Source organism: Chiroxiphia lanceolata, chromosome 4 (genome assembly GCF_009829145.1).
Source record: "Chiroxiphia lanceolata isolate bChiLan1 chromosome 4, bChiLan1.pri, whole genome shotgun sequence".
NCBI lineage: Eukaryota > Metazoa > Chordata > Aves > Passeriformes > Pipridae > Chiroxiphia > Chiroxiphia lanceolata.
In genome coordinates, this window is record NC_045640.1 from 60,672,925 (window position 1) to 60,694,683 (window position 21,759).

The 21,759-nt window shown below is 38.2% G+C and overlaps 1 protein-coding gene across 1 annotated transcript in view; it reads right to left on the reverse strand.

Annotated features, from left to right (window-relative positions):
- Window positions 1-21,759, reverse strand: part of ARHGAP10 (Rho GTPase activating protein 10) — a 146,396-nt gene that overhangs the window by 79,871 nt on the left and 44,766 nt on the right. The window contains exons 4-7 of the mRNA XM_032684673.1: window positions 11,355-11,426; window positions 8,005-8,106; window positions 4,681-4,791; window positions 2,681-2,785 (exon numbers count right to left, since the gene is read on the reverse strand). Of these exons, the coding sequence (XP_032540564.1) occupies window positions 2,681-2,785; window positions 4,681-4,791; window positions 8,005-8,106; window positions 11,355-11,426 (390 nt within the window). The remainder of the gene's footprint in view (window positions 1-2,680; window positions 2,786-4,680; window positions 4,792-8,004; window positions 8,107-11,354; window positions 11,427-21,759) is intronic.

Consider the following 21,759-nt stretch of genomic DNA (forward strand, 5'->3'; position numbering starts at 1 on the left):
ATGCAAATTTCAGATTTATGTGGAGCAGTTTATTCATGGGCACAAATACAGTCTATGCAAGCAGATCTGAGCAGCCACCCATATCCACATGTTTTACAGAGGAAAGCTGAAGATATTCGTTAGGCGATGACTAGAGAAAAATGGTCTATCTTATCTCCAGGCAAAACAACTGCTCTAAACTCTTCCCATACCCATCATCCCAATTTCTGCTCACATCTGCTTGCAAATTTTGGAGTTAGACCCTGCCCATAACTAATTCCCAAGGTTCCCAACCATTTTATAAGCTTCTTTTCATAATTTCCTAGAAGAGCTGCATTAAAAAACACACTCTGCCCACAGGACAAAGGCAAAAAAATTGATAGTGGCAGACTTCATACCTAAACCTTCCTGTCTGAGCACTGATCACTTCAAGGTTAGATGCTTTAAATGATCCTGCCAGGGTCTTTGTCCAAGCTGTGCAGCGATCACAAATTTAAGTGTGTAAAATGCATCCTGGGAATGGTGGGACGAAGCACCCTGGGCTCCAGGAACCTGAAGGAAATTTCTATCTTCCTTTTGTGCTATGACAAAGCTGAGCTTAACCAGGAGTCAAGCACAGCTGCTGCACCAGCGTGGCTATGCCCCCTCTTCCCAGGGAAGGCCAGGTTTTTCAGCAAGGAGAAGTCCTGATAGTGTAGCAGTATCTAGTTGGAGATGTGGGGTTCTATAAGAGAAGATGGGTGTTGGAAGAATCAGCTTTCTAGTGCTTGGGCTGGAAGGCAGGGGTGGGTCTTTTTGATCATTTCATTTGAGAAGGGGTAGAGGGGGCAGTGAGGGGAAAGCAGGGTATGGGGCAGCGTGGGCAGAGGAAATCCACAGCATAAGTCTCAAAGTAAAGACAACCTGAAAAAAAAAGGAAGGCAATTACTAGAGCTACACTGGAAACTCAAATCACTCTCCATATCCAGTTAGGCTCTCCATGCTGAACCTTGTACCCTTCAATTTCTAACACATCAAGCCAGTGTTCTGCCAGCAGCTCAGCTGTACCACAGCCAAGCCCCAGCTCATTTTTCCCTTGGGAAATTTTGTTCAACACAGCGGAGAATGTACCGTGCCCTCTCGTGATCTTTTCAGATGCTTCCTTCTATTCTCCTCTTACCTCAAATAGTTGTTAATCCTTGTCCTCCTTTCTTTCTACAGCTTCTTTCTATCTATTCATAACATTTGAGCTGTAATGTTCAACCTCTCTAGAATTTGCTGGGGCACACTAAAATACCATTCAGTCAATTGAAACTGCAGCTGTTGAGATCAGCTTACTTTCTTAATGCTCATCACTTCTTCAGATCACTTCACTGGTTCTTTTCCATCCTTAATCTGAAATCTAGCTCTTCAAAACCATATCACAGCTTCCCTCTCATGTTTAATTTCTTGCCCATCTTGCATCACCTCCCCTCTATCCACTGCAGCTCCACTCTGCTCCTCCCTCTGTTAAGCTAAGCATACAAAAGAAGCAAGTCTCTCTTAAACTTTCCTCCAGAAGCATTGACTTCTGTCACAAAAGTCTGCTTATGAAGTTACCACTAATCAGTTCCCCATCTCAAACCAAACAACAGCTCAAAAGGAAACTTGAGAATTAAACATATGGGAAGAAAATTAAAGGAATGGTACCATGACACATGAATCACGTCACTACGTGTTACAACAACTGTAATCCTCTCTTCCGCCTTTCCGCCTCCCTGCTAGTTAAGCCACTTCTAAAAACAGACTGCCATCTCCAAGAAGTAGCTTCTATGTTCAGATGCCCTCAGAGGTCAACAAAGCAGATGCACTATCAGGAACTGATTGTTTGCAGTAAGGTGCATGGTTTGCTTCCTACCAGCAGGCACATGCAAGTTTCTCTGAGAAAGTCTTATTCCCAAGGAAGCAAATAGACCACCTGAGTAGTGACTCTGTGAGTCCCATTGTTTCAGCCTGTCACCTTGCTCCCTGCTCTCCCATTCCTGACCAGATCACACTGGGCAATCTGGTAGGAAGGTACAATAAACTAGCAGTGGCCCCCTTTAGCCTGTCCTTGCAGGAACACATCGTTTTGTCACAGACATCACGGGTGCTAACACCAAGATGTTCCTTGCCTGAAAGGGCAGCTGCAAGACAAACAGAAACTCCAAGTCACACACCTGGCAGCGATGCCAAAAAAGAAAAAAAAAAGAAAGAAAAAAGAATTCCCAGCTATTTTTCTTCTCTTTTCTTAGCTATGGATAACAGAGCCCTATCAAGGACCCTCAGACATCACCACCACCACCCACTCGATTTCAAAACACACCTAAAACACTGAAAACCTTGGCATTTCATTACCCAGCCTCTGAATTCTCCAGTGCTGCATGCATTTTTACAGACTTTATCCATTTTTCAACTCTTTCATGACAATCCTTGCGCTATTTCTCTATTAAAAAATACAAAAAGGAGAAGGGGCCTTTTACTTGGTGCTTACTTATTTACAATATTATTAGAAATTACAAAAGAACTCGCTGGAATCAGCAATGATTTGCTCAGTGATGTGGCTGATCATCCAGGAGATGGCACCATATCCCCAAAGTTCCCAAGCAACACACTAACACCGCGGTAAGTATTGGCAGTACAGATATTGCACACGCAGCAACCTTAGCAGGTGATTTTGCTCACATAAGTAGACTCAACTTACATTTTGTATATTTATCTGCAGGGCCATTTTGTAATGACTGAAGTCTTTAGCAAGTTCATATCCCTGATGATAGAAAGTGAACAAACCCTGGAAAAACGACAGCACCTGAAATGGAAATACAACTTGTTAGAACGAAAAACTCCATTTACTTGTATACAATTGCTGCACATAGGCACTTTTGGACAGTCCTGCCTCTGGAATTTCACAGCTGATCTCTACTTTCCTTTTGACCACAGGGAATGTATATTCCCTATCTCCCAAACTTTCCTATGTAACGTTTTCCTATGGATGATCTGATATCAATGATGTCTGGAATAAACGTTTGTGCACAAGGAGGTAATCATTCTGTCTTTTAGTCACCATTTGCCTGGTCATTCCTCTCTCTACTAATGACCATGTGGAGATGACTTTCTTGTCAGAGTCATCTGGCTTGTCCAAAGAAGGAAGCTTTCCATCAGTAACTCCACCCATCAGTGCTTTTTTGTGCACAGATCTGACCTTCTGTCAGCATCAGCAAATGATCAACTTTGCAGTTTCTGACTTCAGCACTTCAATTTAAAAGAAGGAATGAGTTATACTATGCTGGTACAACGTGCAGTCCTGTCTAACTCTCCCATTTGGTTCAGGCTGTTGGTAAGAAGCAAGTGACACATGAAAGAACAACTCCCCAGAGAGAACAAACCAAAGAACCTATTTAATAAACTCTGAAGTCATATGCAAATAAACAGTTTTCAAAAATGCTAAAAACCACATAAAGTATTAAGGGAAAAGGGAATAAGAATTTGGTACTATATTTCAGCTTATTACTCTAGTGTAAACTGTAAATCCAAATTAAGCAACATGAAGTTCAGCCCCATGCAGAGGGAGTTTTCAGAATTGAGAAGGGGACATGTTTCTAACACATCATTTGAAGATTTGTTACTCTAGTGTGGCTCTGAGGAAACTTCAAATGGTTTTAAACATAATAACCAAATGAAAAACTATTTAGGATTAAAAAAAAATCTTTTTTAAATTAACAAATAAAAATCCAACACAATTTTTAATGCTTTTTTAAATGCTTATTTTCCACAGCATTTTTCTGTTCCTTGAACAATGTTAATATAAACACAGCAATTTATTCCCCCTTAGGGATTTTAGCAATTTCTTCACACAGGGATAAACTATATTAAAACAGACAGTTCTTATAAGCTCCATAATGACCAACTACTTTGACTGGACTTATCTGGAACTTCTTTCATTATTACGCTAAAGTAATTGTATCAGAATAAAAGGACAGACTTGGCACAAAAAACCAGACTTCAGAGCATGAGCAAATTAAACACTTCTACAACCCATCCTCCCTTTATCTCAGTATTACACCTACTGTTCTCTTATTGTATGATAAATTTCATTTATACTACCAAGCTAATGCACATTTCAGAAAATTTTAGAATAAGCTCTTCTCAGAGATTTAAGTATTACTGAAGAAACACAAATAAGACACAATAAAACAGAAATAAGACTGTGTCTCAGTGAAATTATAGGAATATCCCTCCACCAACAGAGTCAAAGACTAGGTTCATCTAAGACACACTCCAAATCATGGCACGTTAGTCAACAAATTTTTGTCAAATTTATCCCTGCATCCTTTATTTACTCCAGTCAGGAACTGACACAACCAGCCATATATAATACTAAATTAGCAAGCTCCAGTGCAATTATATACGCCTATTCTTTAAGCTTGAGCAAGAGAGTGCTTCCTATTTAGCACTCTGACAACATGCTGCAAGGGTCTTTTTTTTTTTTTCCAAATGCTTATACATTTATACTCCAAAATCAAATGCACAAATGAAAGAGCCTGACTGAAGACTTTGTGCAGATGCAACAAGTTGCTTTAAATTCTGTTAAGTCACACAATTGCACGTGTTTTCCAGAAAACAGAGCTTGGCTGTTGCCCACTTGCATTCCTTCTCAGCCTACCCTTCTGAAACACGGCATAGGCTGAATTCACTGGTACTTACAGGTTCCACACACTCAAATTTCTTCCGCTCCTGTATCTCTTGCAACTTGCACACGTACTCGAGGGACAGCTCGTAGAAGTGTTTCCTATTCTGCTCCACTAGGTTATCAGCCTGCACACAGAACACATCCAGTGATGTTTCAAAGTCATTTGCAGACAGCTTCAAGATGACACACACACAGCATACAAGTGGTAAGCGGATAAGATAATTTTCTCCAAACTGGGATTTGTTCCTTTACCACATAGATAATTCATTTACTTTTGAACTGCAGCAGCAATTCCCTTTTACTAGGTAACACGTTGTTCTGAATCATGAGACTGATTGTTTTAGAAAAGTTCCAATAACACCTCTTCAAGCTTCTTTTCTATGGAACCCAAGCCAAATATACCAGAGCAGGTACTTGTGCACTGCTTTAATAGCATTGCAAAAGTCTCTCCCTAAACAGAGAGAGGGAGCTGGGAGCATCCTCCATTATAAAAGGGAGAAATCATCTCTCCAGCCAAATTAAGGAAGAAAATATTGTTTTTGAAAACTACACTGCTGGTACTGTTTTACTCTATAACCTAAATAACTGCTGTAAGTAGTCATAATGTTACTGTACCCACGCCACACCTGTGCCCACTCTGACTGGCAAGAAACACAATAGAAAAAAGTTCACTTTTTGGTACAACGTTTCACAAGTGTCCACAGAGCATCGAATATTTTAAAATGCAGACTTTACTAGCTGCAGCTGACACTTAGCACAACTTAGCTGGAAGGACAACATCATACTGATGGTGAACAGTTACTTTTTCAGCTGTCATCCTTCTGTACAAAAATATTTAATTTTCCAGTATTTAAGGTACACGAGGCCCTTCTTAAACTTAAACTGGGTAACAGAAACTTTTATTAAAACACATTAAAGAAAGGCTACAAGGGGTTATTCAAAGTAACTAACACTTAGTCTTTGCCAATGTAATGACACCAAACGTTTCCACACTAAATTACAGAAGGAAATGGAGAAAGGGTTAGGTGAAAAGACCAGACTTACTATCATGGACTCTCTCTTAACTGCTGAGACTATATCCTTCAGGCAGAACAGTGACTGCTATGCTTTAAGAGGATAAGTCAAATCAGCTTTAAGACAGTTTTGCCTTAAGACGTGCTTGGCTTTACTGCTCTGTGCTAGAAGTCTGTCAGCAGTTAAAGGGGAATAACCACAAATGCCATTAAAAAAATAAAGCTCTGATATATATATCAGTAAGCAAATGATATATACATCAGTAAGCAAGCCACTTTGATGTATTCTATAAACCGTACACCACGGGAATTGTTTGAGTTGTCAGTAAAGCTTCTAATGATATAAACATGATATACATATATATATACATATAAATATACATATATATATATATATGGCCACGACACCATAGAAAAAGACTATGAAGTGGGTCTACAAGTACATTTGGCTCATCAGCTGGAAGACTGCCCTATGTACACCAAAGCCCCATGTAAGCCCGTTCCTGTCTCTCTTCTTTGTTTTTCAGCTGTGTGTTTTGGCTGCCTCCCCATGCAACCCAGAATACAATATTCAGCACAGCCATTTTACTGCTTCATCTCAATTCCCCTGTAAATAAATTATCACACCTCTCCTCAGTTTTTTGAGGCACAAGCCTCGGCGTGCACCCAGCAAGTTCACTCACTGTTGTATTGCACTTTGTGTATTACTGAAGAAATACACAAATAAGACACAAAAAAACCAGAAATAAGACTGTGTCTCAGTGAAATTATAGGAATGTCCCTCCACCAACAGAGTCAAAGACTATATTAATCTAAGACACACTCCAAATCATGGTATGTTATTCCACAAATTTTTGTCAAATTTATCCCTAAATCTTTTATTTACTCCAGTCAGGAACTGACACAACCAGCCATTTATAATACTAAATTAGCAAGCTCCAGTGCAATTATATACACCTATTCTTTTGGCTTGAGCAAGAGAGTGCTTCCTATTTAGCACTCTGACAACATGCTGCAAGGGCTTTGGTTTTTTTTTTTCAAATGCTTATACATTTACACTCCAAAATTAAATGCACACATGAAAGAGCCTGACTGAAAACTTCAAGAATTTTTGTTCATGAAACTCGGAAGGACATTTGAAACAAATCTATTTGCTTCTTCTAGACTTTGCACATACTTTAAAGCTTCAGACCATATTTGATACAGCTTCAAAATGCCTCTTGCAGGTATTTTGTATTTTTCCATTGAGGTTAGGTCTCATTTTAGATTTGATATTGAGAACCATATTTCATCAAGATGTCATACTTAATCCTTTATCATTTTTTTTCTGCATCAAGTTCTTTGGCAGCTGATCAATTTGATAGAAGTACAGGTCCTGATGCATGAGCAATGCCCAGTAACTTCACCAAGACAACTCAGTTCCCCAGCAGACACTTGTTTACACATCTGAGGGCCTATGTTGCAAATGCAGTAAGACAAAGTAACATTCTAGTGAAACTTGAGAGCAATCAGAGTTTTTAAGTTCTTAGATAACTTTGTCAGTTACATTAACCATTTTTATGAAAAATGGCATAGACCATTTGGGATGGGGTAGAAGGCAGGGAGAAGTGTTATCTCTGAGGAAAACATTGGGGTTTTTTATAGTTTAAGCATTAATAATTCTGACATAATTACATTTATCTGGGGAAAAAAAATCCTTCTGGCTACAGCAAGTCTCTGCAAGATTTCTCTGCAGTCTTCTCACACACTATTTGTTGTTGCTCCAGCAATAAAAACTATTACAAGTAAGTATGATGATAAAAAACCCAGAGGGACAGAAGGAATGCCAGGTAAAACAGATCTGGTTTTAAGTTATAAATTGTCAACAAATTTTTTGTAGCATTACTCAAAAATTCCCCCAACAAATCTTCAAAACATGAGAAAAAGCACAAATCCACTTTTATTCAGGAAAAGAGGTCTTGCCGTGCTTTGCATAAAGTATTATCACAGGACACTTAGTCAATACACTTAGCAAATTACATCCATGGTAAAGCCTGATAAGAAATACAGAGTTTTTCACAATATGTTTGCATTTTGCAAAAAATAACATAAAAATACATAAAAAATAACATGATGTTCATTGCTTCATACACACACAAAGCCCTCGATTCAGAAAATGGTAGGGGTACATCACTAAGTTCAGCATATACTACTGATTTTCTCACCAACCTTTCCAGTGGAACTTTTTTTTATTTTACCACTATGAATGCTGGTTTTACATTTGCTGAGGTACATGTACTTATTCAAAAGCCTTTAGCCTGAATAAAAATAGAGAGGTAGTAATACCTCTTGTAATTGTAGCTCTTTCTTCTTAGCTGACAAATTCAAATGTTTTTCTAACAAACTGTAGTTCTTCTCTGTCTCTTTATCAAACTTCTTCTTTTCCTCCTAGAACAGAAACGAAGTAGCAATGATTTATATATAAAAATGTAAGACTCTTTCTTTTAAAATTCTAATTAATCAGAACCAAAGAGAAAAAACTATCATAGCTCCAATAAGTAAAGAAAGGGATGTTTCCATTTAATTTTAAAAATTAATTTAAAGGCTAACTTGAAATGAAATCCCATTGCATCATTATGGTATAGCTTATCACACAGATGCTTACATCTTCTAAGTCAAAAGAGTGAAAAAATAGACCACTTTCTGATTTATTGCATTTTTCATTACTTTCAGGGATCATTCACACCACCTTGTTTTTGAACAGAGATCTTAAATGGAACTATCAGATTCCCTGAAAAAAAAACCAAAACAATCTTTCTAAAATTGACAGGGGAAAAGTTCCAACAGTTCAAAATCCAAAGAAAATACACCTCCATATTCCACAGGATTTCTTGACTTTAAAGCCATACAATGATGTCTCTGCTGAATTCTTATTCCTACCAGTTTTATTGCGCACATGACAAAAAAAAGACTTTTCAAAATAAAGAAAAATATCCATAAAACATAAAATCATACTAGGAAAATAAAAATTCTCACAGACACATACAAATATCATTTGCACATGCAAATTCATTTCTCTGACCACCCAAAGCAATACACTGGAAGAAGGACGGTCATTAAATATTTCTAGGAAACCTGAGTTCCTGGATCTAATTTAGTAGAAGACATTGTAAAACAAATTGTTTCCTCAGTTCTAATTTCCTAACAGTGTGTAAAGGCAAAAATCAGTATTGATGAATTCAACCAACCAGTTTTGAAGTTATTTTTACTATATCTAATTGCAGTAGAAAATAAGTAAAATCAAGCATTACATATTCAAGAACCGACACAGATTTACTCATCAGAAAGGTACCAGTTCAATTACAATATTTTTCTGTCAACTGTAGTTTTGGAATTTAATTTGTATGTATTCTATCCAAAATCCTGGTTAAACTCTACAGACATAGTTGCTCTTTTTTTTTCCCCTCTTAACCTTTCACTTTTAATAATACTATATATACACTATAAGCAAGACACATTTTTGTTCTCTGAACCATTAGATTCTGAAGATGGCATTATATTTAAGGGGGATGTAAGCTGTTTAGGATTGCTTCTCAGAAAGGGCTTTTACAAAAAATGGGGGGTTTTCCCTCCATTATGAGTCTAAGAACTTCCTATAAAAAAGGAGCCACAATACTAGTTATCAACTGAGAAATATTAAGATATGTATATGGTATCAGTGTGATCAGAGAGAACACATTAGCATTTGGAGAACTAGGAATAAAGTAGAGTGTGGGGAAGGGGTGGATCTCTGTGGTTTTATTAGCAAAGTTTCCATTGATATGGTGAATATTTGAGTGCTGCCAGAAAAAAAAAGAGCTCTCTTAACTTCTTAATAGGCAAAGCCAGAAACTTTACACAAGTAATTTGGGATTAGAGCAGTAACACCTTTTATTGAGGGGTAATTGAATAAGATCTCAGCTTCCAGCACTATGGAACTAAACTTTTATCTTATTCTTTTTCTTATTAAGCCTAACTCAGACCATTTCATCAGTGGGGGACGTAAGATACAGGAAAATCTGAGGCAGCACATTCAACTTTTATTTTGTAATAGTAGCATATAAATCTTTCCTAAAGTAAATACTACACAATGTTCCAGATATATTTCACCACTAGGTGCCATAACTTGGTTTTCAGAGCTAAGTGGTATTATATTTCCAGTGTCATCGCTTTGATTATATTGAATAAATATTCAGTTAAGAATATTCCAAGAGCTAAATATTTTTAAAGGAGTTTTATTTAAATATTATACAATTATGTAAGACTGTTCTATTTAAAGGTCAAATTCTGTCAAAAAAAAAAAAGTTAGATCACAAATAATAGCTACAGCTTCACAGAAACAGTATGTAGGGACACAAGGAATGAAACATCCATCCAAGTAAAATGAGAGATGTAGACAATGTCAATGTAATTTGCCTTAGAACCATCAGGAACAAAATTCTGACTACAAAATGAGTGAAGATATGAGATAATTTAAAGCATTAGGAATTCTCATACCCAAAACAGCAATGTTCTTTAACAGCAGAAATACTGTTGAAATAATCCATTCATTAAACAGCTGCTTCTGTGACAATAGGTTACATTTAGAATGAATTTTTTCTTCCCTTGGTCCCTCACAGACCAAGTTTTCATTGTATGTTGGTTGGGTCATCTAATATACTTCTCTCAAGTCCACAGAATTACACAAAGCTCGTTGTATTATTAAACTGAAAGGATTTATGCTGAACAGAGCACTTTCAATTCATGAACACTGAAATCATATGCAGAACATGCTAATTGTTCCTGCTAAATTCAAAATGTATAGTGCTCTTGTAATTGAAACATTGTCTTAGCTATTAAATATCACTGGTAATGACATCATTATTATAAAATAAAACATATGCAGGTAGTTCGAAAATGTATTAATTGAGTTTTGCAACAGAAAACTGTAATAAATAGCTGGAGTTTTTTTCCCTTTCCTTTTTTTATTTTTAATAAGCATTTAAATTTCTCACTGCAAGAAGGAAGATAGGCACAAAGAGGTCAAATTTGTCCTTGTTACTTTTATCCAAAGCTAGTCTGTATTTAATACATGAAGTTTACTGTGCCATTTTTTTTAAATATACACAACTTTGTGACAATCTTAAAAAAATTACCAAACACTTTCACCAAAAAGAGGTACTTTGAATGAGATCTCATCTTTAGACTCTCCATCCCTATTTTTTCCACTCATACAGAGACAATGAGTTATTTATGCAAAAGAAAAAAAAATAAAATAAAGGCAGTTTTCACTTTGCAGGTAGCAAAAATGCAGTTAAAGGTACATGATGAGCAAGCTCCTTTAGGTAGTTAATATTTTTCAGCCTTTGTTGTGCAACTGCAAGCAAATACAAGGTAGAACAGGATTACTCATTAGGAAGGGGGGCAAGCTGTTAGCAGGATTGTTCCTATTCCAGACATAAGAGATAAGGGAGGTGAGGAGAAAGAATGGACAAGACACATTCTTCTCTTCTTGAAATATTCCATTTGTTTTTGAAGCAAGTTCTCAAAGTAGAAACAAAAAACTGTGACTACATGAAATCTAAACAACAGAATGTTTCTGCCAATTACATGTCATTACTGCAATGCAATCCAAGTAGAGAAGTTAAACAAACTTATAAAGGCAACAAGGGACAAACCTTTACAGCTCCTAGCTGCTCTTTCCTAAATCTTTCCAAAGGTTTGATCAGAGTTTCAGTAACACTGAGTGCCTAAAGAAAAAAAAGCATGGGTTAGGTTTCCATAGCCAGTCTGACAAGTCACTTTAGCATCAGCAATAAAAAGAAAAAAGGAAGCAAGCTCCGGGGTAAAATAACAGAGAAGCATGCAAGTTAGGAGTCCTAACTCAAAAAAAAAATAAAAAAAAATCACATCTCTTGAGTTCATTCAAGCTTTTGAAATTTCAATCCCTTATTTCAATCCACTATCAGGAAAATTAAATCTAAAACAAATGCAGGAGTTTCAGAAATTTTGAGGTTGCAGCCAAACTTCAACTGCTTTATTTGTGCCGCTCTTGCAGATTAGGTTGATAGTCTCAGTGACTGAAGATCAGGATGAGATGGAGGACAGATAATTTTCATTTGGTTTCTGCTACAAAAAGCACTACAAACATGCTGAACTGAATACTGAATAGCAAATAATAATCTTTTCAGACACTGTTAAAGCCATTAGGCATTGATATATATTTCCAAATATTTAAAGTTAAGTACATTAAGAAGACCTTAAGTTAACCTAAGTTACAAAATCAAGAGGTTCAAAGTCAATAAACAAGTTTATTTGATGGGGTGAGCATTCACTAGTGCACTTATAATATATACAGCCTCATAGCCATACTAAGGAGAAAGAAAAAGGACACTATTCCATCATACCAATGATGTCCAGGAGTGGGCTTAGCACAGCCACTGGGCTAAGATGCCAGGAGTTCAGGCAGAGCTCCCTGGAAGCTGCCTTGAGATAAAACAGAAGGCTTTCTCTCTTTTTCATCCCCTTTCCCCCACCCCCACCCCTTCATAGGTGAAAAGCTTCAGATAAAACATTACAGGCTTAATCTAGCCTTCTGGAACACTTCTGAAAAGTTTTTATCACAAAACATACACGGGATGTACTGGAGATCTGGCACAACACAAATCTGCACACCAGTGTCTGCTCCCACCCACCCCTGGAGCCATGCAGGGATTACTGTGGGAGTCATCCTGCCAATTCACTGTAACCAGAGCAACCCACATTTTTCAACAGCCAGGGCAGCTCACTAACCTGTAGCTAACTGGAAACCCAAATATCTGGCAAGTCTGGGCCAAACTGGGTGTTGCACAGTCATCCCTGTAACAGCTATGTCCTTACTTCAGAGCACTTCTCCTCATGGCTCAAACTTTTTCTTTCAGCATCCATTTCCTAATTTTGCCAAAAACACTCAAAGCACCCCTCAGCACACCATTGGTGGGAGCAAAAGGAAAAGGAATCCTGACAATTTTTTCTTTCAAACGTGTACAAGCAGCACTGGCCTAACCACGACAGAGGAGACCCTTGCAGTAAGCTGGAGGGTGGGGAAGGACAACAAGCAACTTCTGCCAAGTCTCCAGCCCAGCCAAGAGATATCCAGAAGAGTCCACTCCAAGGCTTTGTGAATACTCTTGGCGGCTGGAGAACCATTAATTCCCTAAACTATCTCCAATCCCACCAAAAGAAGACAGCTGAATGCCCCAAGCAGGAGCTGAACTGTGGTTCTAGGAAGGATTTAGCCCACCCAGCAGCCTGTGCAATATGTATCCTAACTACTCAAGCAGTTAGCAGGAGTCTCCAGGGCAGTTTTTAGAATATTCAGATTTTTCAATTTTTTTCAGGCTACTAGAACTTTCCTAGGGGCTGAAATGAAAGAGTAATTTGGATTTATAATTGGATCGAGCACCAGAAACAGATCCCTGGGACACAGCACCTGAGGACTGAAAGATCTCTTCTTGCTGACTGCAAGAATTCTCAAGTCAGAGTGAAGAACTGCTTGTGGAGATCAAAGAATAGTCCTTCTATACTGGAAAACTTTAAAAAGTTTAAATTGGTTCTGCCAGTTTCCCCTACACTAACAAAGCAAGGTAGAAAGCTGTGAGGCCTCCTCAGAGAAGAAGACACAAGCTGCCAGGAGGTAGAGCACCACAGGTACTAGAATCATTTAAAAGCATTTAAAGACAGCAACTGAGCACTTAAATGGTCTGAAGGTTAAAAATAAACAAAAAACGACAAGTTGCTTATTAGTTGTTTGAACTTTTACTCAAAAGAGTGACACGTAAGATTAACAGGCACTGAACATGTGCTGAACACAAAGTCCAAATCAAAGAAAACCACAGCACCTTGATGTAACGAAGAAAAAAGAAGAGGAAAACATTCACAGAAAAGCCTGTGCTTTATAAACCAGCAGAGCTGTCTGTAAATCACTGCTCTGCTACTCCTGTGCAGTACTAACCATGGGAACCACTACAGGAATTTGTTTGAAGCAGAAAATAATCTTTAAATCAAAATGGGATGTTCTCTTCAGCGACTGCCAAGAAACAGATTCCACTGCTGCCAGTGGTATGATATGCCAGTAATTCTTTCATTAAAAGAAAAACGACCCCCCCTCCTTCCAAAAAAGACATTTCTCATTTTGTGCAACTTAAACTTTTGTTAATAGATGCATCCCCAGATGCCTTCCATACAGGTATTTATAATTTGTCACTCCCTTTGCTTTCTGTGCCTGGGTTACATAACAGGACTCTTGATTATTTCAAGAGAGTGGAGTGAGATTTTGCAGATCTTTGGTCAAACTCTCATGAAGCTTCATACCATGCTCAAACATAAAAATACAAGACTCGTTAAGTTCAACGGTGAATTACAGAGATGTTCTTCTGACTGGCAGTGATAAAAACAAAGTTCATAGTTAAATATGTCCAATACAAGACTAAATAGAGAGGCATTCCCACTGTTTTCCAGTACTTAGAATCCAGTGCTTGTCATGAAAAGATACAAAAATATGTATATTTATTTATAGAACAAAAACATTATTTACACTGCTATTCATTCTTTGCTTATTTATAACTTGGCAACTCAAAACAACATCTTTTTTCCTTTTTTTTTAAAACCATGGATAACAGATTAGAAAATAGGAAATAAGCTAAGGATTGCTTGAATATGTTTGTAATTATCACTTGTACCCTCCTTAAGAAATAGGATCATGTTAAAATGTAAAATTTCCAGGAAAAGTTATATTAGGCATTTAAGTTAAATATTCATTAATACAAAATTACTTGTTCCTTCCTTTTTCAACTTCTGTCTTGATTCTTAAATTAATTTTCACCACTCTAGTTCTCTAATCAGATTATGACAGGAATGTACTATTTAAAGGGCACAAAAAATTCCTTTCTTTACTTTACATCTCTGATCTGCCTAAATCTATCTGAAAGAAATATATATATTCAATTATAAGATCTGGCAGGCAAACTATGGCATGTAACTAATAAGTGAATCAATATAAAGAGGTCATGTCTCAGGTAACAGTATCTTAACCAGCTTTACGAATGCCAAAGTCTCAGGAATGCTTTAAGAAATGTTTAACCTGATGTGCACACGTGTCCAGGCAGACAATCTGGAACTGCCTACACTATTCCTGTTCTATCTGCAGCACCTATGGAAAGGTCAAAGAATTACCTTAACTTGAACAGAAACCTGGCAATAGCAGCAATAAAATCATCATTGCCATCATCACCCCAGAGGATCGCTGTATCCAACATTTCCACCAACACCCTAAAGCAGGCTTTCAGCTTTGTGTATACCTCCCTATTTCAGATGCCTTCAGGAAACTCCATCTGCTCAGAGAAGTCATATAAAATGGTGCTAATCTTGACTTTTCCAGCTTCATTTCTTTCAAAGAAATAAGCAACAGGCCCAAACCAACATTTCCTAGTGCAGACTAGGAAAGGCACAGACTAAATCCATCAGCAAGCTCATTCACAGCTGTTGGATACTTCCAGTCGAGTCAACAAGATCCAACAGGTCACTTACCAGTCAGCACCAGTCCACAAAGATGACTCCATTTAGACTGTCACTTCCTCCCTTCTCAGAGAAGGTGGGAGTATAGGTGTTTAGGGAGACACTGTTTCCCTGAACTCCTCCTACGCACTGCAACCTGACAGACAAGACCATGTTCCAGCACTCAATGCTCCTCTTGCCTTCTCGCCCTCCTGCAGTAGGCAGGAGCAGGTCCTCTAAGTTCCTGCTCCCCTTGTAGGCAGAACCAGGCTTGTCTTGCAGAGGAGCAAGGCTCCTTGCACAGCCTGCAGAGGAGCAGCCACTCACAAGAGCTCTCCCAGTTCAGTCCAGTCCCTGTGGCTAAAAAGGCTAGACCAACCCAAGTTAATCAAAATTTGCTTTTCTTATTAGACAAATGCAGCACTGGCCTCACAGCCTTCACCCTAAAAATGTCCTTAGGCCTCAGCCCTTACTTAAAGCACTGGAAATTACACACTGCTCATCAACAATTCCAGTGGTGAGGTAAAGACGCATCCTGACTCTGCTCCATTCTGAACCTAAGCATTCTCCCATAAAAGGCAGGTTTACTGAGAAAGAAAAAAGCCAAAGCCATAAACATACACCTTCCTGCAAACTGCACAGCAGCACAGTTCCCAGTTCACATCCCAAGAACTGGAATGCAGATTAGATGCCACACCTAAAAGAGGGGGTTTAGTTTCCCAGAATACGAAGTGGAAAGGTTTATTTGTAGTCAGGGGCAGGACTGTTTCTCCCCTCAACAAAGCAAAGAGGGAGGCTGCCAGTCAGTAGGGCAAAGCTCATGAAACTGAGTAAGTGTCAATGAAACTAGATCTGGGAAGGAAGTGTTGCCTTACTGAGTTCAACAGAGAATGCAGAAAGGAAGACATACCTACCAGTGATTCAATAACACAGTAGTTAACAATGCTGCTAAATAAAGAAGTTTACTTTCTAATAAAGAAATTTAGCACCGACAGCTGCACTTCTACTTACAGAGGACATAGCTTTTCTATGTTTTTTTCTAAGAAATTGCAACACTCAGCTTAATAAAAAAGCCAATTCTGATATCTCCAGTGCTGGAAACTTATAAAGAATGTTATGTCCTCGAAAAACCTTTAGTAGTTTGCCTAGTGATTTGCTATTGAAATTTCTCAAAGAATTAAGACCTATGCCTGAAACCCTGCATTATGAAACTTTGCAGATACAATTCCACTACTGAGGACATCAGGTGTTACTTGTGAAGCTTTATCCTCTATTCTTTCTTTTCCCAAGACAATATGGTTTGCACTTACAGTTACACGAATACGCTCCCAGTTGGTTGCACGGCCACTTCTGCTGCCAGCAAGCCCTGCAGATAGAGGGGTGTTATCTCCAACTACTTCTCAGCACTGCTTTTGTATTTAGGTGGAGCACTGTCGACTGCAGGCACTGCAACCCACACCCAAGGGCCATTTGTTTGTTTTCAAATCATGTTTTCTTCTGGTAAGAGTCTGGATTTTCTCTCTGCACTAGAGCTTTCCCTGTAGCTTTACAATCCTAAATAATGCAAGGCCTCAGCCAAGCACTGGGCATACAGACACGGGTGTTAGAGGTTTTTTTGGGTTTAAGGTTGGAACCTATAGACTAAAGGATTTTTAAGGGGGTCTCATAGCACATTAATACTTATGTGTCTTTGCACGTGTGCAGAGGTTATAAAATAGAAGTGATGTGCATTGCTCTGGATTCGTTGTTGTGGAGGAAGCCATCTGGCAACAAAAAAAGCCAGGTGGACAGGCGATATATCTGTCTTAGACAGCTTATTTCATGCATTTCTGAGGTACCAGAAGGCATCTGTAACAAAAATAACCTTCCTCTTAAGTGTTTCAGAAAACTACTGCCAGGATTTGGCAAAACAAGAAGTTTCTCAAATCCTTCCATGGGGAATTTCCTAGACCATTGATCCCCTGCACCACAAGCTGCAATATAAGGAGAATGCTGTGCTCTGCACTTGCTAGCTCTGTCAAAAGCAGCAGCCTTGCCTTACAGAGAATACAACAGCAGGACTCCTGAGTTCACTCTTTTAATCAAAGGTTATTTCCTGTTCAGTGGAAGTTCATGACTGATCTAAAGGACAGAGACAGCTAAGAGGGCCGCCTCCTATGACCCATCTGCTAAGCTGTGCTCTGCTCTGAAAGGCTGTCTGCATTGATTCTCTTGCTATGAGACTGCTGACCTCAAAAATTAAAGTGATATCATTAGCAAACGACAAATTATTACACTTAAAAGAAAAAAGGTGAAGACAGGTAGTGAGTGTTAGTAAAGATTATTTACTAAAAGCTATTTAATAGTCCCATTTCTGAATAAGTTTATTCTTATGAAATACATTCCACTATAAATAGAAAAATACTACAAAGCCATAAACATAACAAATAGGAAAACAAAATAGGGAGGGTGACTCTCACAAACAGCAACAAATCAGCTTTTCCCCATCTGCAGTGGAGGAAAGCTGGGGATAACTCCTCCAAGGAAGTCCTTTCCTTAGCAAACCCAAAGCACAAGAGCTGAACAGTGTAACACACCAGAACATTGCTTTGGTTCTCATACCAGCAGAGAATCACTTCCAGTCTACACTGGTCATATAATGATCCTGACAAGGTAATAAGGTTCCTCAGAAAAGAAAACAGCATAATGTCCATTTTCTTCCTGCATGGCAAAGCTCACCACAGAGCAAAAAGATGCCACTGAAAGGCGAGGAATCCAACAGCAAACAATGGCTTCAGTGTTCAGTCAAGAATGAACTGCTCAATTGTCAGCGCCTTCCTCCACAAGAAACAGTGGTGTTATTAACAACCAGCAAAATCCAAACTGGTGACAGTTTTACAATGCAAATTCCAAACATTTCCCATTGATGAACTAACAGAATGAAAATTCTCTAGTGAGTTATGTTGATGCATGCGAGACCACAGAGTTATCTGGAAGTGGAAGCTCTAGTGGTAACAGAGCTCGTCAGCCATATTCACTCAGAGGTGGGAGGAACACACCCAGAATTGGCTTTGCACTTTTTTTTTTGCTATTCTACAGACAAGTCACTTTTATTTTAGAGATTAATGCACACAAGTTCATACATGACTCACAAAACCATTTCAGAAAGACTGTATATGACATTGAAAAATAAACAAATAAACATTTGATGTCAGGAATCACCAAAACAGACCAAGATGTGCCTGAAATAGTCATAGTTCTACATTCATGTTCCATATTCCAATAATTAAACGATTGTCATCTGGTTTCATGCCACGCACAAGAAAAGTGAAGGCTGAGCAATGAGATATAGCAGCAATTGTTCTGCTTGTTTCTAAAGCTGGAAAATGTTTTATTAAAATGGACAATTTACATAAGAAAAGGATCTGGATCCTGCAATTAAGGAAGTCAAGTGCTGTTCCTGAGATATTCTATCTATGCCTCTATCTCTGCATCTGAGATGTTCAATATGCTGTTGGCAGCCTAGTTTTTCAAAAGTGATCACCAATTCCATCTTTTCTACTGTCCTGGCAGATATATTTAGTAGCCTGTGCTGTCAGCAGACTGTCAGGATCTGAACATATGGAGTACTACATAATGCCTTGAACTGCTATTGAACAGATCCTGAATGCAGCACACATCCAAGGTTATCAGGTACTTTTTTACCCTACATCAGTGAGTAAACTGATTGCTCCTTCACACAGATTTCTTCAGATTACTGTCAAGATAGATTAAGACATACAAACCCTTAAATACCCATGTGCAGAGTGCCAAAGGAAAGCCTAGAAAAATTAATACCACCATCTTCACAGCACACTCAACTAGTGTAAACTAGATACAAAGAGGCACTGCAGAAAAGGTGATAGAGTAAGCTATTCAGGAACATTGTGTGTTAAGTGAGCACTTAACCTGTGAAATAAATACTCATGTACTTAAATACTTCATTGTAAGAGGTAAGCATAAGTAACTATAAATAAGTGTATGTACATATTTGTACAGATTAATTTGATTTTACCTTTAACCTTTTGAGGGCATTCATTTGAACCTTAGCAACTTCTCAACTTCTTTTAACTGGGGAAACCACAACTGGAAACCCTCTCCTCCATCTTTTTTTTTTTTTTTAAGAGGAAGAAAAGGAAAGGAAAGACTAAAATAGTGACTTCACTGAGATATTTCTTTAAAAATCCATAGAGAAACTGTTTCTTGTGTTCTTGATATATGCTGGGAATAACTCTGCTTTTCAGAGAGATGCTAATCTGGATTCAATGCTGCCAACCTGGTAAAACTGACAAGGAATGCAAAAGGATTTTTGAGAGGCCAAAACCACAAAAATACCTTTGGCACAAGAAGAAGCCTTTCTCTTTTGCAAAAAAAAAAAAAAAAAAAAGTAAAAAAGGAGAAAAAATATATGAAGGAATAGAAGTGTGCAAAAACTGTAGCAAGAAATAGAACATATCAAAATAAACCAGCTAATTTATATTGCCTTGGGGAATGACAGGAAATAGAGTAAGGTGAATATAATTGTGTCAGAATTCTTATACAAAGAGAAACGTGATGGAGTAAAAAGGAAACAAACAAGTACTTAAGGGTAAAGTTAGAAAGACAAAGGCAAAAACCACATTTTGTTTGGCAAGGGGCAAAGAAAACCCTAAAGAAAAGAGGTTCTTCATATATATCTCCAAAAACAGAGAGGAAGGAAGCTATAAAACCATTATGTAACTGGAAAGAGAGTTAAAGCAACAATGAAGTGTAAAACAACAGCAGATTTTAATAATCTTCACAAAAGAAAAAAAAAAACTCAGTTAATTATAGCAAATTATCTGACAAAGTGGAAAAAAATGGATGTTAATGGAAGCAAGGATTCCTTAAGAGCAATTAGATGTATTCCTACATTACGCAACTAAAGAATTAATTGCATTCAAGTCAGAAGGGGCTTTGCTTCAGAGTAGTTTAGGAACTCAGCAAAGCAAACTAAAGAGAGAGCAAGCAAGGTCCCAGAGGATGATAGAAGAGCAAACACAGCAGCAACTTAAAAGGGAGAAGAGAAGGAGAAAGCAAGAACTGAGTAAGTTATAGAACAGACATAGCAACTCTGATACTCACAGGTCCTGGAACTATAGACACTTAAAGGCTACTCTGCATTTGTTAAGAACAATATCCAGCTTCCCTTTTGAGATCAGCACAGTAGCTCACCTCCTCAACAAAGTCTTTGATGCCGACCCACATGGCATTCTCAAAAGCAAAGGTGGTGACCTGGTCTTAAATAAATTGTAGGAAGAATGAGAAAACAACATCCTGGTTGCAAAACTACCCTGAAGAATACCTGTTCAGCTAAGAGGACATTTCAAGTACCACACAGGAAACAACAGCCAGGTTTCCTGCATGATTCAGTTTTCAGTAGGAATTTCTGGAGTGACTTACAAGTAACTCCATCACACTAACATACATGTGGAGTGATACAAATCCAAGCCAAAATGTCAGTGCTTTCATAAAACAGGATTAAAAATAATTTTGACATAAAAGTGTAATTAAATTGAACGAGGAAAAATACAGATGTTAAATACCACTATGAAGGAAAAAAGAAGTTTTTCCCCATGACTACTTCAGAAACATTCTCAGATTTCCCACCTTAACTTACAGCAACAGCAACCTTAACTTCCAGAGACTCAATATGGATATCAGGTGAAAAAAACTGAAGAATAAACATTGGAGTAAAGAGAAATCCATATTGTTGGAACTTTTTTAAGAATAGGTTAGACCAGCACTTGAAAAGGATCATCGAGGTACATGTGACACTGCTGCAACTCACACCCCTGGCAGAGCTGCAGGTAAATGCAGCCAACTCAGTCCTGGCATAGGAGCAAACAAACCAAACAGGACATGAGACACTACTAAATAGGACCTGAGAGATTGCTGGACACTGCCCATAAGTGTAAGAGACGCTGACAAGAGTTACAGGCAGTGCTGTGAGGGCTGACTGGACTTCAAGTGTGGTTAAGGAAGAGTTATGTGAGAACCTGCTTTCTGCTATCAGGGGAACCAGGGCTGAGAGAGAGGTTTGGTGCTCTCGCCCTGGCAAGCAGGAGAATGGCCAGGTAGTGGGAAAGAGCACAGGAGCATGACCACGTTGAGCCTTGTCCATCCCCACCTTTTCCTACTAGTCTCGCAAAGTTCCCTTTCATCCCTGAACTTCCACAACACTTGTGTAATGCCAAAGGAGCAGAATCAAAGTCCTATGACTCCACTCACCCTTAACATGTGAAAAAAAACTTCCAGAATATTCTCAAGGACAAAGTGATCTATTTCATGTCTGCCCTGGGGAATGTCACCAAGCTACCATGCTATGGAAAAATTAAAATGCATGGCAACATCTGAAATGCCCTTAGTTCTGTAATTCTTCATTGATTTCTTTAATTTTAGTTTATGTGACTGAATTTTTTCTTCAATCATGCACTGAAACTGAAGGGGGCAGTTAGAAATCTTCTGGTCATCTTCAAAATAGTGAGGGGAAAAATTCTCAACAGCAAGCAT